This window comes from Parus major, chromosome 8, assembly GCF_001522545.3.
Source record: "Parus major isolate Abel chromosome 8, Parus_major1.1, whole genome shotgun sequence".
In the NCBI taxonomy this organism is placed as follows: Eukaryota; Metazoa; Chordata; class Aves; order Passeriformes; family Paridae; genus Parus; species Parus major.
Window position 1 is genome coordinate 1,013,783 of NC_031777.1, and position 17,691 is coordinate 1,031,473.

At 43.2% G+C, this 17,691-nt stretch overlaps 1 protein-coding gene across 18 annotated transcripts in view; it reads right to left on the reverse strand.

The window, feature by feature from the left end:
• Positions 1 to 17,691, reverse strand: part of PRRC2C (proline rich coiled-coil 2C) — a 67,393-nt gene that overhangs the window by 24,960 nt on the left and 24,742 nt on the right. For 16 of the 18 annotated variants that reach the window (XM_033516526.1, XM_015636347.3, XM_015636343.3 and 13 more), the window contains exons 6-21: positions 16,566 to 16,744; positions 16,134 to 16,213; positions 15,401 to 15,534; positions 15,232 to 15,319; positions 14,826 to 14,967; positions 13,823 to 13,897; positions 12,498 to 13,113; positions 11,547 to 11,716; positions 10,716 to 10,962; positions 9,435 to 9,648; positions 6,470 to 8,833; positions 5,632 to 5,840; positions 4,884 to 5,038; positions 4,070 to 4,409; positions 3,510 to 3,595; positions 2,420 to 2,608 (exon numbers count right to left, since the gene is read on the reverse strand). In XM_033516526.1, the coding sequence (XP_033372417.1) occupies positions 2,420 to 2,608; positions 3,510 to 3,595; positions 4,070 to 4,409; positions 4,884 to 5,038; positions 5,632 to 5,840; positions 6,470 to 8,833; positions 9,435 to 9,648; positions 10,716 to 10,962; positions 11,547 to 11,716; positions 12,498 to 13,113; positions 13,823 to 13,897; positions 14,826 to 14,967; positions 15,232 to 15,319; positions 15,401 to 15,534; positions 16,134 to 16,213; positions 16,566 to 16,744 (5,288 nt within the window). The remainder of the gene's footprint in view (positions 1 to 2,419; positions 2,609 to 3,509; positions 3,596 to 4,069; positions 4,410 to 4,883; positions 5,039 to 5,631; positions 5,841 to 6,469; positions 8,834 to 9,434; positions 9,649 to 10,715; positions 10,963 to 11,546; positions 11,717 to 12,497; positions 13,114 to 13,822; positions 13,898 to 14,825; positions 14,968 to 15,231; positions 15,320 to 15,400; positions 15,535 to 16,133; positions 16,214 to 16,565; positions 16,745 to 17,691) is intronic. The other 2 variants (XM_015636335.3, XM_015636340.3) reach the window with 2 other exon arrangements.

Here is a 17,691-nt window from a genome sequence, read left to right on the forward strand (position 1 = left end):
TCTGTGTCCTAGCCAACAAAAATACTTTAATATGCTAAAAGTCATTGTTTAAACATAACAAAGCTTTCCAAGGGGAAGAAGCATTTTCTATCATGTAAAGAATTTGAGACTAAGTTAGTGATAGGTACATGGAATGCATTCATTTTGAACATCAGCAATCTAAACCAGTTTTCAAGCAATTAATGTTTTACATGAAGTGGCAGAGTTCAAATAAAATACAAAATAATGTCAGTTTGACTGTCCTTACAAGAAAAGCAAAAAAAAAAATACAGAAACCACACAATGTTGTATACCTATAAGTTAATTTTCAGAGATTCAGGGTTTTATGGGGCCCCAGGAAACTAGAACCCTACCTTTACCTGAAATTATCATGATGTATAGATGCTGGCAGCATTTTTCCCTGCAAATTGATCACTAAAGGGATCCAGAAAAAAATAAAACACCTACACACAAGTGTTGCATTATATCAGACACCATGGCAGGATCACTGCTGCAATTCAGCAGTTCCTTTTTGTGCAGCTGAATTACAGCAGAATGAAGGGCCCTAGGGAACCTGAATGCTCTGCTGTTTCAACAGCCACGTCCTTTCTGGCTGAGACCACTCAGCAGCACAAAAATCCCTTCAAGGCAATCCTGAAAATCCAATTCCTTAAGCTTTGATAATGGAAAGACAGAAGCTGCTGGTAATTGTTTTTCTCAATACAAACCAGCTATTTCAGTAGTGGATGAAGATTCTCTAAAATACAACAGTTTTGTGCAATTTTGTTGTTTTTTTAAAATCAGTAGAACAAATGCCTGAGCTCTGAAATGCTGCAATGAGGAGCATCAGGCTCACCTCACCCCAAATAGTTTTTTCCCTAATAGTTTAGAGAGGCTGAAATTCCTCTAGACACTTTAAGGTCACTCAAACCTTCACACTTAACACCTTGGAAAGGTAAATTGCTTTGTTTCAAGTATGGTCCTCCTGTGTTGCCCAATTTAATCCAACAATACCAACCTCCAATCCTGAATGTAAGTTTGCATTTAGGCTTCAAATCAAATAATATCACCACAGGGGTGGGTGGCTGTGTAAGAATTGTTTGTTTGTTGAGATTTGTTTTTTTGTCACCAAGACAGTTAAAAGGATTTACAGCCCCCTCACTCAAAGGAGTGTAAAAAATATTACCCTCCAATGCATTTAATATTTATACATATTTATTATTCACAGATATTTTGTCTTTCAACAAAATCTGCAGAAGTCTTGACTGCTCTAAACAAGCAGAAAAAAGGAACTTTCTACACGGTGTCAAGTAGAGTGCATATATATTTAACTGAGGAATTTCAGAAAAAGTGATTTACTGGGCAGTTTTAGGCATGCTGCAGTGTATTTGAAACATGGGTTACTGCCATTCACCAGTAGTTTTAATTAATGCGTATTTCTCTGCTGAACAGGTTTTATATTCCACACTGAAAGCCCCACTCAGTGTCTCATACAGCAGAAATTACATTTATTCTGTGTGTGACTGAACTTTCAAATTTCAGCTCTTTTTTGGGAGGGGAGGGGAAACTCAACAAACAACCAAAACCCAAACAACCACCACAAAGAAACACCCACTCTTCTAGAAAGAAAAAAGGGCTTTAATTACATCAGGGCTGCTGCCAAATCTCAGACATCAAGAGGGACTGGAATAGCTGATGCTCTAAGTCACCAGACAAGTTTATCTGCCATAACCTTCTCTTTCTGAGAATTAGAAGCTGGTGCTGAGTGCTAGTGATGCACAGATTAGTGTGCACTGGAGGTGAAAATAACAGAAAATCTTTGGAAGGTGAGCAACACATTTTAAAGCTCATATAAATTTGATTTACTATTTAGTATTGGCTGTAAAAAAATTAATCATTCAGACATCTGTGCATCTGACCTCAAACAAATGTCTCTAACATTCCTCCCTTTCCTCAAAACACTGCTTTTTCTGCAGCTTCATGTATTGATCAATTGATAACCTGGCTACAAAACTAAGCAGGGCACCATTGATCACTTGAAGGGGGCAAGGCAGGAAGAACCACTGCACCTGCACACACAGCCAGGGCAGCACCCCAGTGCTCTCAAGGCTCTCAAGGCCAGGGTGAAGCAAGCTCAAGAAAAACCAGGAAACTCAAACCACAAACAAAACCAAAGCACTCCACCACATCCACAGTTTCCAAACAAAGCTGTCACAAATCCATACTCCCATCCCTGGCTCCAAACACAGAACCAATGTGTGGCCTCTGCTGGGCTAAGATGCTGTTTGATCACCTTTTTGTTTTAGGAAATATAAAAAGGGAATGCAATTTTTATGGGTCTAGTCCTAACTCAGTGAGTATTCTATTCTGCTATTTGTAACCCTTTTTTGACTGAACTTCTTTAAGTTTCCAAGTTTGTACTGAAATTATGACCTTTTACCTTTTGTGCTTTGATGGGTCCAGCCCGAGGTTGTTTTTGTCTCTGCTCTTTGGGTTCTGGTAATTTGTCAGTGGATTTCTCAGAAAGCACAGGACCAACTTCATTGTCACTGCCACTGGAAGCTGGGGCTCCAAACTGAATGGTTTCTATACCAAGATCGACTCCACCTTCTTGTCCAGGCTTTGTCCCCTGGTTAAAAAGCAAACATTTAATCCATTCTGAAAAAATTCTCTATCAGTACAGTGAGAATGGTTCAGAAAAGAGCACAAAACATGCTCAGCTGAAAACCACTACAAGGTTTTATCTTTTGCCAGAGATACCGTTTGTGACTGCAATAGATCTGCAAGAATAAACAAAATCTGAATGTACACTTCCTCCTCCTCAAATCTCTATTGTTAAAGGAGCTCAAGAAAAAAGCAGTGAAGAAATATTTCAACACCATCAAGACCAAGAGGAACAAGTGCAATTCAGGTTCACAAGGTTCTCTGGGAAGTTCAAAACTTAATGCTCAATTCAAGAGAAACAGTAAGAAATACAGAAGTATTTCCAGATTTCTTGGGCAGTTCAAATGGTCTCCTATGACAGCTGTCTCAACATTCCTGCAGCTTTAAACAATTAAGAATCAAAAAAATACCAGGAAAGTAAAACCACAGCACTTTAAATGTTAAATTTAAGGCTATGCAAATTCCATGGGAATATCCACAGATAATGTAGATAATAAAAAGCATTGACTGCTTTTTGCATCTACAATTTAAGGAACACAAAACCCCTTTAAGTTCCTTGGAGACATCCTGTTTCTGTCTACATTACTGAACAGGCAAACTGGGTAATATTTTTCCTTTGGAAATGCAATGAATAACAGCTCTCAACAGAATCTGTGAATGGCTGAGTTATTATCATGAGAACAGCTTTTCCCTGCTGCAATTAAAAAATCACCAGCCTGTATCCCATGCTCCTGTACTATCTCCTGACTTCATGGAATTCTACACACATTAACAGCTTCAGTATTTGCACTCCTGGATAAATGGATAATCTGCACCCAACCCCAGTGAGGTATAATTTTGTTACTCTTTTTTCCCCTCATTCTTACCTCTGGAGATGGAGCAGAACCAAAAGATGTCAGAGGCTTGTTCCAGGCACTGACTGAAGGTGGCTGAGGTGGGCTAATGGGTCCCACTGGTAATTAAGGAAAGAAAGAATTAAAAAAACCCCTCAGTGTTGCTAGAGGTATTCAAATCAATGTATTGATTGACTGAGAATGAAATTACAGATGTCCTGAGTAAATAAGCTTTAATTAACCTATTCAGTGGTCAAAAATGTGCTACATATTCAGCTGATTTCCAGTGGGCCAATTTTCATGTCTGGAACAGTGACCAAGTCACACAAAACAGACTCCTCAAGGGAGTGACAGCTGCTCATTTCTTGTGAGTGAAGAACACAATAACAAAATATTGACTAATACAGTGCAAAACACTCTTTTTGGAGGCTACAATACTGCACTTGGGTATGCTGCCCTCATTCCCTGTGCAGAATCCATCTGCAGGTAAACCAGAGAGAGCCAGTGGCAATCAGCTTTCTCCAAACACAATAAATACATATTAACACAATGCATGCTTGCCCCCCACCTCAAACCCAAAAGCCAGCACTTACATTTTTTGGAGATGTCATTCAGAACTGCTGTAGGAGGCACTTTGTTGTCCCATAATTCAGCTCCCAGACCGTTGTGGGGCTGGGGGTTCTGCAGGACTTTGCCTGACACGGTGTAGTCTGTGCTGGCTGTCCCTCCTGCAGCCTGGCTTTGTGCAGGAACAGGAGCCTGGGGCTGGGCTGGAGACTGGGCTGGGCAGGGAGGCTGAGCCTGAGCTTGAGCCTGAGCCTGAGCCTGCTGGGCAGCTGCAGCTGCTGCCTGCTGCTGCTTTTTGGCAAATCTGGGGGGCAGCTTAGAATTCTGACCTCGGCCTTTTTCGCTTGATCCTTTTTTGGTCCAAACCTGTAAGGAGAAGCCAGTTTTATTCTTCCACCAGGTGACAATGTGTACAGACAGCAATTGTAGAGTGCAAAAAGCAGAAAGCAAACTAATTAACCCAGCCTTACATGAAAAAACTAATTTTTGGGAGGGTATTTAACCACAGGAACAATGATTTCTCATCCATTTTTTCTTGGATTCAACTGATATATAAGCAATAGGGTAAATCTTTATCACGGTATGAAAAATGGTGTTTTTATCAGTTTGCCAATTCCACCTGCCTGCCAGTGCCCAATTGAGAAGAACAGAATCCCAAGGTGACTAAATAAAAATGAATTTTATTTACCAAACATGAACAACTATAATATTAAACATAACTAAGTAGTTATATTTAGAAGGAAAAAATACAGCTTTTTTGGAAGGAATATTCTGCACCCTTGACAACATTCCCAGTACTGCAAGCAGCTTTTTCCCCCACTATAAATGCTGGTCCTGTACCTGCACTGTTTGTTCTTCCTTCTTTCTGCGCTCCTCATCTTGCAAGCGTTTTTGCTGCTTCTTAGACACCACTTCTGTGAAACCATCATCATTCAAGTTAGATTGGGAGTCTTCAACTACTGTCACTTCAGGGTGATCATCAATGATCACAACACCTATAGGAAAAGGAAAGGTATAGATGCTGCTGTTTCAACAGCTTCAGGTGCAATGCACCAAGCCAAAATTGGCTTTGGAGTGGAAGTTACTTCCCCACTGACACAGATGGGGGCCCTGATCAATGGCAAGCTTCTGCTTGCCAAGTGCTTTGCTGCTGAGCTCAAAGGTAAGGAGTTAATATTTAAGAACTTTAAAACTGGAGCTTCCTGTAGCAGGTTCTCCAGGAAATTACTAAAACATAGTAATAAATAATGAATAACCCTCCCAGATATCAGGTCTAAGCTTAACAGTGATAACCACTGCCTTTACTTTTGAAAATTAACTAATTTATGAGAATGTGATGGAGAATGGTAGGAATGAAAGGTTATGACTGTACAAAATTGTTCTCATCTACACATAACACACAATTAGGTTTGGCACCTTTTACAGGCACACACATTATTAGGTATCACAAAGATAGCCATGCTCAAGTGTACAATTATTCTGTTGTTCTAAAAATATCCCCCTTTTCTAAAGTTTTCAAACATCTAGCTCTATATGCAACAAAACTAGCAGAACTATCAAAAATTATTAGGATATTATCAATACATACTTGCATAATTATTAAGATCAAATTGAGACAAGGCATCCACTTTTTCCTTAGGCTTCTTTGGGCCAGCCTTTGGTTCTTCTCTCTTTTTGCCACTTGCATCCTTGGTGGTTTTCTGTCCTGCAGCAGTGACACCTCCATCCTCCTGATGTAAAGAGCTGCCATTGGCAGGATCAACACCAGGCACAGGTGCTGCCTGCTCTTCAAATGGCCTGTGTTAGAAAAAAATTGAAAATTAATCCACAGAGAACACTCAGGAGGCAGCCAACAATCTAATTCAGATCCCACTGCAGGGCTCTAAGTGTTTACTGACTTCTTAGTAGGGTCCAGACTTTTTACTTTCAGTTCCTAATGAGCAGCTCAGCAGCAAAAGGTGTTTTGGGGTAATATCAAATGCTCTACTGACTTTTCCATCCAATTAAGCATATGGAAAAATAAAGTTTAGTCTAAATGGTAAGCATTTCTCAACCTGCTTGTCTGTGTTAGCTGATTGATCTAAAATGCAACGCAGCAATTTACACATTAACTGCAAAACTGCTCACATGAACATTTCTGCTTGCATCCAAATCTCAAGAAACATAGCTCAACTGAGAAACAACACTGCCATTTTTTAAAGTTAGGCTTTTTTAGCATTGTGCATACAAGAACACTCCGTTCTCAGCTTCAGGTTCCAGGTGTCTGTATATAAACAGAAAAAATACAAAGTACAGAGCCACGGGTGCACGTATCAGTCTTTTTTACCATTCTACAGATCTAAACTAACTGCTTATGGTTTCAAACCACAAGAGGACAACAGAAGACCATCACCCTGTGTGCTTCCTCACAGAGGCTGGGTACTCACCCTCTTTTTCCACTTCTGGGAGGGGGACCACTCCGCCTTTCACTCCGGGGCCCTGAGAAATTCCTCCCTGGCTTAGCTGGCCCGTTGTTGCCCCGTCGGTTCTGACGGTCTATTCCAGGCCTCTGACTAGAGAAGCTTCTCTTGGCTATTTCCCTCTTTGGAGCTCCAGCATTTTCTCCTGCCTTTGCAGCAACCTGTGCTGCAGCATCTGCTGTTTTCTTCTCATCCCTTTCCCGCCTCTCATTGAAGTCGCTGCTTTCTGAGGCCGTTTCCCACTCTTCATTCGCCTGGTCTGAAGAGTTCTGGTTGGACAAGTCTGGTGTCTTACTTCCTGACACATCCAGAGCAGGGTTGGAGGGCTCATTAACTGCATTATTAACTGTGGCACTCGTTGTGGAGCTGGTCACCACCTCGCTGATCTTGGATGCGGCCTCTCTCTCTTTCAGGCGCCTGAAGCGTGGTGGCTTATCCTGCCTTGGGGGCCGGGCAGGCCTCTGCCTCCGTGGCCTCTCTCTGTTTGGATCAAACTTCCTCTCAAATTTTGGAGGTCTTTTATCAATTGGTATAGGGCCATAATGCTCGTTTCTTCTCGGAGGCTCCCCGTCTTCTGCTTTAATGATCTCTGTTTGCCTGGGGTTCCACTGATTGTCCCTGTAGGCTGGTCTCCTGATTGTGGATGGACGTGGAGGACGTCCCCCTGGATCCCTGCCACCACGTCTATACATTCCCCCTCTGCCTCGTCTAGAAGGTTCTCCTTTAGGAAGAAATCCTGGTTTGGGCTTGTTCTCATAATCTCTGATGTACGTTTTTTCTAGGGATCTGTTGTCTACTCTGATATTGTTCTCGGGTTTGAACGACAGGGGCTTTGGAGGCTTCTTGCCATCGGCTCTTTCTTCTCTTTTGGGGTGCTTGCCCTTGATGATGCTGTCTTTGTCTGAGAGCAGGGTGTCACTTGCACTCTCGTGCACTTCGCTGTCAGAATCTGTCTCCGAGCCATGCTGGCGCCGCCGTTTCGGGATTACTTCAAAGTCAGAACTCTCGCTACGAGTTTCACTCTCTTCTCTTTGCCTAACAGGCCCTGAAGGCACATGCTCTGATCTAGGCTTAGGATCTCTGTAGTGTGGGTACTCTCTATTATGGCCTCTACTGCCCCGACCACGTCCCCCGTATGAACCCCTGTAGCTACGGCCCCTGGAGTAATACTCGCCACGACCTCTGCCTCTGTATCCCTGCTCTGGGAACCAGTCCCTATCCCTGGCCTCCTTCCAGTATGTCCTAGGTGGTAAGCCAGGCTCTCTTTTGACTGGCCTGGTTTCTAGGCGTGGTTTCTCTACCACCTCCTTGCTCACCACCTTCTCAGCCTGCTTGTCCTCCTTGCTGGGGGGAGCCGGGGGCTGCGGGTGGGGCGGGGGCTGAGCGGCCGGCGGGGCGGCCGGGGGCTGCGGGATGGCCGGGGGCAGCTGGGCAGAGGCTGGCTGGGCAGCTGGGAGCTGCTGCTGCCCTGAAGGCCCAGGGGGCTGCACCACAGCTTTAGCTGCTGCCTCGGGCTGACTGCTCTCCTGGCTTGCTGGTGCTGGGGCAGCATCCTGGGTTATCTTCTTAGCCAAAGGAGCGCTGCTGGAGGCGGATCTCTCGGGCTCAGCCTGAGACAGTGGCACCTGAGGTGCTTCCTTTTTGTCACTTTTTTCAGGCTTGCCTGGTTTTTCACTAGCTGGCTTTTCTCCTTCCTTCTCCTTTCTCTGCTCACGCTCTTCTCTCTGTTCACGCTCTTCCTTCATGTCCCTAAGCACAGGTTTCTTAATAGGACCCGATCTTCTCACTGGTCTGTCGCCACCTTCGTCTCGCCTGCCGTAACCTGGCCTAGGACCCCATCTTGTTTCAGACTTAGGTTTGAAAGTTTTCTCAGGTTTTGGTCCTTCTGATGTTCTACTGGTGATCAAAATTTCTTTTTTCGGTTTAATCTCAAGTCTCTCAATTGTCTCCTTTGTCTCAATAGGTCTGTTACTTAATTTAGGGATATTTGCTGCTGTTTCGTTCCTCTGGTCTTCTGATTTTAGAGAGTGACTTGAACCATGGGAAATGCTTCTCTTTAATGAAGAGTGACTTTCTCCCACAGACACCAATTCTTCTGGAGAACTACGTGTAACTTTCTCACTCACTCCTTCAAAATTAACTGCTGTGTTAGGTGTGTCAGCCTGGAGAGGTTGTACATCTTCCAAAGGCCTGCTTGGGAACTTCTGTACCTCCACCTCTCCTGATTCTCTGAAAAATTCTGTCTTTGGATGAGAGTCCAACTGGTTGTGTTCTACAGGATAAGCACTGGCAGGGACAGCAACTCGCTCTTGCTCCAAGTGTGCCTCAGACCTAAGCAAAAAGCAATTAAGGGTATTAGCATGTGGGGGAAAGATTTATCCATACATAATTACTCAAATCAAATAATTTTCTATCAAGGATCTATGTCAGCTCTAGGAAGTAATAGGAAATAATTTTTAATTAAGCCACCCACTATTATCCAGATGGCAGCAGAGCAAAACATTTCTGAATACTTGTAAGAAGCACAGGAAACTCCTGACAATTCACCATGGAGCAGAGGCTGAAAGGGACTTTTGCTTTATACCACTCATACTTAACACACCACTTCTGAAACAAACACAAAAGTTCTCTAAAATGGGGAGAACAGAGCAAATGGAGAACAGAGAACATTGTAGAAATGTTCTACAAAACTGCAAATTCAAAGCATCCTGGCAATCACCATTCATCTAGGCTAATGATCCTAAACAAGGAGTAAATTGTCATTCTAGACCCTGCTACAAGCAGGCATGTCTTCTTGTTTTGTACAACAGCACCAAGCACTCTGCATCCCCCAGTCACAACTCCTCCTTTCAAGTTATGTGTGAAGCTACAACCCAGTCAGTCAAAACTGCATTTTGCAAGCTGTGTGACTTGGCTAAGTGGCACAACTTACCTCAAATCATCAGGCTCTTCTAACACCTTGGGAGGAGAACTGGACTGCTGAGATTCTGCGTGGGGGTAGGGGTCTGAGCCCCACATCATGCGTGGCTCGGACAGAGGCACGCTGTGCTCCCTTGCAGAGCGAGCCATGTGCTCAAACGAATCTGAACCAGCTGCTGAGCCCTCCAGCTGCTCTCTTCTCATCAGAGGTTTGGGAGGCATAATTCCTGTGGCAGAGTGAAGTTCAACAATTGAAACAAACTTCACATTAGCAAAGCGACCTCAATACAAACAAAGGCTGTCAGGAGGTATCAAGGAACGCTATTGTCTCTCCTCCAATCTCCTTCCCTTTGACTCTGTGTTGAAACCAAATGTCTGTTCCCTGCCTGCCGACCTCAGAATGACTAAATCATGCTAAACACTTGTATCCTCATGTCCCAACAAATGGAAAAAGCTGTCTGCTTTCACTAGAATGCAAAGAACCAAGCCTGTGGACCCTTAAACTCATGGATGAAGTTCCTGCTGTAACAGTTGCATGGAAAAAGGCAAGATGAATGTACACACAGGCAGTTTTTTATACTTTATCATTCCAATTTTTTTATTTGTAGCATTTGAAAGAAATTCTGTAGTTTTCAGTATCTTTGCTTAGCCTGCTATCTCCTCCATTCATTCCCTGCACCCACTGAGGACACCCTTTCCCCTGCTCTTTAGTTGAGCAGATATCTCCATTACCTTACATGACAGCCTTCTATTATTTATGCCCAACACCTTTCCTAACTGCAAATCAGATGGACAGTCCACAAATTAAAAAGTATTTTTTAGAGTCGAGAATCTGAAACCACAAGTTTATTAAGACTCTGGAGCTGTTAATATGTAATGTAAAAATAGCAAACTTTGATGGGATTTTTTTAGGAAGCAATGTAGTGACAATTGCTAAGATGTAATGAAACACAAATGGTAAATGCACTTTTCCTCAGTTCAACCTAACTCTTGTTAGAGAAACTTTGTTTCTGTCTGCAACAAAGGAAGGCTTATGCTGACATTCTCAATCATATTAACTGTCACTCAAATGCCTGCAATGTGACACCTGGGATTTTACTTTATAGTCAAAAGTATACGTTCTCATAGGACTACAATTTTAGTCACATATGACTACAGTCTATTTTGTCCCAATCAACAAAATAATGTAGATTTCTTCTTAAAAACCCACCCAGCCACTAAGCAAAGCGTGGTTAAGAAAAGACTTCTATTTCAAAACCAAATTAAGTTAAACAATCAATGTTTCCAGGTTTACCTGGATGAATAGGAGGCATATCCATGGCAGGTCTTCCTGACATCATCCGTGGGTCCATGTAGGATTGCATCATGAGCCAGCGGGGGTCAAAGCCCATGGAAGCCAAATGCTGGGGATGGGGCTGCATGGGCTGGTAAAGGGGTCTGTGCTGGGGTGGTGGGACAGGGCCACTCGAAGGCTGGGAGGGAGCAGACTGTGGAAGGACACCTTGCTGCTGTTGCTGCCACTGCTGCTGCTTCATTTGCTCCTGCAGATCAAAAACCAGTGTTACAGGACTTTTTGATAAGTTGAAGACTTGAGCACAGCTTTAATAACCATTGGAAGCAACAAGCACAGTTATCTCCAGGGCAGCAAGTATTCTGAAAGTTAATTGTAAACATGTGTCAGGATGAGCTGGGAGAAAACCAGACTGGGCAATTTACAATAGCTACAGCCTAACTGGTGTGCAGCTGAGACACACAACAATCTATACTTGGTGCATGTCATTAATGCAAAGTGCTCCTCAGACCACAGGACCCACGTTCAACTGTGTCACACCCTTTTAGGAAAAGCTGCAGAAATAATCAGCCATCACACTTCAGGTTCCACAGGCAAAGCCCAGGGCAATGCCAGTGTGGGCCAGCTTTAAAGCCTCTCTTGCCTTCTGCTCACTTACAAACCTTGCAAGTGACAAGAAGTGTTTCAGGCAGAGCCATTCCTGCCAATACCATTTTCTAGAAGCAAGAAACCAAAAGCTCAGGATTTCTGGAACTCCTATGATCACCTTCTTCAGCACGAGGCAGAACACAGCATTCTTTAAATGAACCTCCTTTAAATGAACTGATTTGTTACCTGCTGCCTCTGAAATCTTGGTGGTAATGACTTCTGGAACTGCTTAGAATAGCCTGAGGAAACAGCAGGACGAGGTTGAGATCCTGAGTCCGGCTCACTCTCGTGAGTCACCTGTGAAACCTCTTTCTCATTCCGACCACTGTCTTGTCGAGTAAAGACTGCTTGATCTTCTGAAAAAAAACAACAAAACCCCCACCTATGTTACACAACAGTCAATCTTAGGACTGACAATTTTACCAGAATGTCAGCTAAAGAATGTTCTAAAATACCTGCCTTCTCTAACTTCACAACCTCAGTGTCCAAAACCAGTAAAGGCACAAAAAGTCAAGGACAGCCCCTCAAAAGAACTGTTGTTAATACATCTCTGTCCTTTTTAACCTTAAATACATTGGCAAATCAACCACTGGCATTTAGGTTGCAGCTATTATTTAACTGCTGTATCAATGACACCATATCGCTTTTGGATCAACTTTTTTTATGAACTAAGGTTTGGTTTTACAATCAATTTTATCCATTTAAATAGAATATAACCTTACCAAGCATAGTCTATCAGTTTTCTCAAGGCATTCAAAAAATGCACCACATTTAAATAGGTGCCCTTTGTGTTTACTTCTCTAGGCTTGCTGAAAGGAGAATAGCTGCAATAATTTGCACTGCTTTTTAAGCAACATGGGTGGCTGACCCTTCTTTAGGAAGAGAAGAAAGCCTGTTTTTCTTTCTGTATTCCTCAAAGTCCAGCCTAAATCACAGAAGCCATTTTTTTCCCTAATCTTTTGATGAGCTGGGCAAACAGGCTTAGCTCAAAGGACAGTTATCAGCTGTAATGTGCCAGGAAAATAATTGGTCTAGATGCACTAGGTTAATTAGGAATGCAAATGAGACTTCTAGACAACAGCTATGTTCTGTGACTCAGCTTTAAGAAGGACAACTCCTACTTGCGTGCAAGCATACCTTTTTCTTCCTTGTTATTCTTGGTTTCACTTTCTTGTTTTTCTACTACAGGTGTTGCCACAGGTTCTACAGGCTCAGGAACCTCATGTGCTGGTTTCTCCTCTTCTTTCTCTTTCTCATTCTCCTTCTCTTCTTTCTCCACCTCTTTTTCTTTCTCTTTCTCTTCTTCTTGTTCTTTCACCTTCTCCAGTTTTTCTTCTTTTTCCTTTTCCTTCTCCCTTTCCCTCTCTTTTTCCTTTTCCTTCTCCCTCTCTTTTTCTCGTTCCCTCTCCCGCTCCCTCTCCTTTTCCCTCTCCCGCTCCCGTTCTCTCTCCCTCTCCCTCTCTCTTTCCCTTTCCCTCTCCCTCTCTCTCTCTTTCAGAGGGTCTTCCCGGGAGGGTTTTGTCATGCAGCCGAATTTCTCATTTAACCGTTTGAGTTTTTCAGCACAAGCTGCTTTTCGCTGCTCTTCCATTCTCCTCTCTTCCTCTTCTCGCCGCTTACGGGCTCTCTCCACTGCAGCTGATATCTCTGACTGCTGCCTTCTCCTCTGCTTCCAAATTTCATCTTCATCTGGTACTGGTTTAGGGGGAAAGGGTCCCTGCCTTCCCATCTGGCGATCAGGGGGAGGAGGATGCTGCAAGAAGAAAATCAGGTTGAACACGGGTTATGTAAGCAGCCAGCAGGAATACTACATTTTAACTATTTGTCAACACACATGTATCTCCATGGCATCTTCAAAAAGCAAGACTTGGAAGAAAAAGCCAGCCCCCACCTCCTCCCTGATATGGTTAAGACTCAGAACCTGAGCTCAGAAAGGAGAGGTAGAGAATCACTTGGGCTCACGTCAGCTCTCCTCCCCATCACAGCAAAGTGACAGCAAAGATCACAAACATATTTTAGATTTGGTTATAGGCTGCTCTAAATCTCAGACAGAAGTGCCTCAAGGAGCCAAGGAATTTCAAGGTAGCTCAGGATAAGGGAGACTTTAGTTCACATTTCATTTGGGACTTCATCTCTTCACCTGTCTTGGCAGCCATCCCTCCAGCAGTGTTCCCATGCTCCTGTCCTCTCCAGTTCCCAAGTGGGGCTGGAAAACTAAAAGCTCTTGAAATTCTCCTGCATTTCACATGGCACTTACAAGACAGGCCAGCTTCACACAGTTGCACCATGGCTGTGTTGGGGTCCCATTCCTACCAGCCCCAGGCACTACCATCATTTTACTTGTTAAAGGAAAGGTTTATCACTATGTGAAGTGTATTTTTATTTTTCTTCATCTCAGTTCCTCCACCGCTGCATTAAAGAATTTAACTCTAGGAAATAAGGACAATTCTCAATTTTCTTACCGGTGGTAGAATAGATTTTGGAGGAAGAGCAGGGCCACCTCTTTCATGCACAGAAGGCTGTGGTGGACCTCTATCCTGTTGGATCAAACACAACACCAGGGTTAAGCAAGCTTCTAACCACAGCCAAACTGAAAAAATTTTAGATTTACTGTTTTCCACTACACCTAATAAGGCATCTATACTCAACACAAACCTTCATGCAAAACAAGGGCAAAAACATTTTCACTTTTCTGTACCCAGAGCAGAACAATTTAACTTTATGTTCCTGCACCATTTTTCCTTGGATTCAATGTAGCATCAAACTTAAAGAACACTGTGATCTTTAATACAGAGAGAAAGTGCAAATAAAACCAACCCCAGATTTCCCATCTTCATTATTACTGGTGCCAAGAGAAAATATTTCTGGGAAATTTTCAAAACACACTAGCTTTTCCTGGGTGGGAAGGGAAATTGGGCTGTAGCAGACATAAATTGAGGTAGATGGAAATATTCCTGTACTAGAGGAAACCAAAAATGGCTGAAGTGAAGGATTCTACATGGCCTGTATAAAACCCATTAGTGTGAGAAGTGAACTCACAGCTAAGCTGCACTGCAGAAAGTGGACCATGATACTAAAAAAATCCCCACACCCATGAAAAATATGTGGGCTATTTATCCACTAGAAAACCTGATAAACAGCAGAATGGCTTCATTCAGTTCCAGGGATGGACACACCAGAGTACTGAGCCTGTCAGAGTGCCTGACACAGGAGCTCTCACCCCTCAGGGGTGTGGGGCAGGACTCACTACATAAAGCCATGCTATTTTTGTGCTGCTACCAGAGGCAGCTAAGTTGTCTGAGCAGCACCTGATCAGTTAGCACAGCTCAGATAATGCTTTCAGCAGCTAATGCCTTCCCCTCATGTTCATAGCCTTAATTGACCTGACAGTTTGGAAAGACACCTGAGTCAGAGCTCTCCTGACAAGGCTGCTGCCACAGGAGCTGCAGAGAAGAGCACACAAACCTGATCAAGCTGAGAGCTTTTGCTGTAAGACCCTTTGGCTGCTGCTGTGGAAACCTGGGTGGCAGACTTGGCATTTGTCTGTTCTTCTGTTTCCTTCTGGCCATCAGGACTCTGGGAATCTTTTGATGGTGTTTGTTCATCACTATGTGCAAAGAAGTAAGAAAAAACAGAATGTGTATTCCACACAGGTATTTGGTGATTTATCTCCTAGCCTCAGTGTTTCTTAGTCAGGATAATTTCTACTCCACACCCAGCTGGCTGGAGTCTGCAGGCAGTTATGCAATTGAATACAGTATTAAATTACTGGAATTAGTGCTACTGGAATGAGTACTTGCACTCATTTCATTTTATCTTTCAAAAATCTAGTTAAGTGACATTTCACATCTAATTGGCAACACCAACTCACCCACTTTCCTTCTCTTTCTGACTGCTTCCTTGCTCATCATCATCACTGAAATTCAACTGCTCAGTGTAATCCACTTCACTCTGAGCACCTGATGCATAAACAGAGATTCAATTAATCTTTCAGAAACATTCAGCATGCAAATAACAGACCATTAATCTGATGTTCTTACCTGCCCAGCCTTCATCAGCCTCAGCATCCAGATTATCAAATTTATCAAGCTCTTTGAGTTCACTAGCACTAAGAATGGATGGACGTTCAATAGGTTCTGAGCACCATGAGGGTGGGCCTCTTCCCCTTGGGCCTCTAAAAAATGAGAGAAACAAAAGGTACTTAGCCACAAATGACAGAGAAAAGGTCAACTTGTAGGACCATTATTTGATATATACAGCACTGTTGTTTCAAGCACAGTGAACTCTCATTCATCCACGTGAATACCAGAATTCAAATAATTACTCTATCATGCACAGGTATCCTTCACTATGGAAAAACACACAGAAAAGTGGAATATTAGTTTTATAGTTCATTAGAGCTCAACTTTAATTGGAAATCATCAAAGTTGAGAACCAGGAATTGACTCCTTTCACTGTAACAATGAAAAAGTCTTTTTATGGGCAAAATACTGGTTTTAAGTTTCAAATATGTTCCTGCAAGTGACTCCTGCTCTTCACAATCCAAAACCCTGTGATATGCAGAACTGCCCCAAGTCTTGCAGTTGAGCTCACAAACTCCAGACACTCCAAGGCACTGCTCCACACAAGCAAAACTTTTGAGACTGACCAGTGTCAGCTCTTATGCAGTGTATAATCACCACTGGGATACTCAGGGTAAATGATTTCTTTTTTAAAATTAAGTCACAAAGTTCATACCCAGACAAAAACCACCACCACTTGTAGGTTTCTTACCTGCTTGGCTCAGAATTAGGAAATCTTGTTGGACCTTGCATGGAGGGAGGATATGCCATTCTGGGATATTGATTAAACATCTGAAAAGGGATTAAGAACAGAAGCCATTCATTAAAAAGTATCACTCCATTAAGCACACTGAGACCATCAAAGGAAGTAATGGAAATAAAGCAAGACTCTTCACTCACAACTGTTTGCTTAATATTACAAATGGGTGACCTCAAGTCCCCAAGGGGAAGTGACTGGATGTGTTAATCAACTCTTGTTGTTCAAACTCCTTGTAGGAACAAAGAGCCACATCCTGTGAGCTGCTGGCTTTCAACCCTGCCCCTCCAGCAGGTAAGAATCCCATGGATGGGAGAGAAAGGGGCATAAGAAAATCCCACTAGCCAAAAACCAATCCCTGCTGCTTAAAAATCATTCTTCACTCACATAAGGAGGCATCATTGCTCTGTACTGGGATGAGATGGATGGCTGCTGCTGGCCATTCAGCTTGGGCTGAGGGACCTGTGGCAACCGTACATCCCTCTTGTCTCCTGCCTTCTGGCCATCATTTTGTTCTGCTGGTGTAGCACTGCCATCTTCTTGTCCCAGAGCCTTTGCTTCTTGATCTGTTGGAGAACCAGGAGAGTTGTTTTTATTACCCCCATCCCTTCAACCAGTAGCATCTGCATGGACAGAATCAGCACAAGAAAAGCCAAGAATAGACTTTAAATTGCAGTTTTCCAGCCAGGGATGGTGAAGAACACGTTGTTCCCACGCAGTCCTTGGTGACACAGCAGACACATGTTCCTGTCTGCTACAGAAACAAGCAGTGGCCACTTGAGAACCAACAGAAGCTGTCTCCTGATTCTCTTCAGCCCTAGGTCCAGCTGTGTTCCTGAAGGGTCAGAGCTAAATTTATGGACTGCTCTATTGGTCCCATTCTACCTTCCAAAACACAGTGCAATTTAGGAAGGACACTGATTATAGCACAAGAAAGAAAACAGATTTAGCTGTGCTAAGTGGGCCACTGTTGACTCAGTGTGAAGATGCTGTCAAGGCAAAGATCAAGGTTCCTAAGCAGCAAAGGCCTACCAGGAAATTCTCAAGCAGCTCAGAAAGAAAGGCAATGCACAGCTATGTGTCCAAGTGAAGACAGGTACAGTCTGATTCGCATCTCTGCCTGGTAGGGATGGAACAGAAGTGATAAGGGCTGTACTTCTGGTGTGAATATCTAGCAAATCGTCCAGGAAAAGTCAGGGATTTTAATGACTTACTATTTGTGCCAGGCACTCCATTTTTTTAGGAGCTTCTGGCTGCAGAGCGTGGGTCAGGACAAAAAAATCCACCAGAGTAAACTCAGCAGCAGTGCTCAGATCAATGGAAACCAACAAAAATTCAGAGACACACACTGTAAAGAATGTTTCTTTAGGGGCACAAACCCTTTAAGCAGTGTTAAACTCTGCTCCAAAGTATCCATTACAGTTCTTGCACTTATCTTTGGTGGGAAGCACAGCTGCTGAAGGGGGACTACTTGCCAAGTTAATTTAGCTTTCTGCTGTCAGACAGGAAAGAA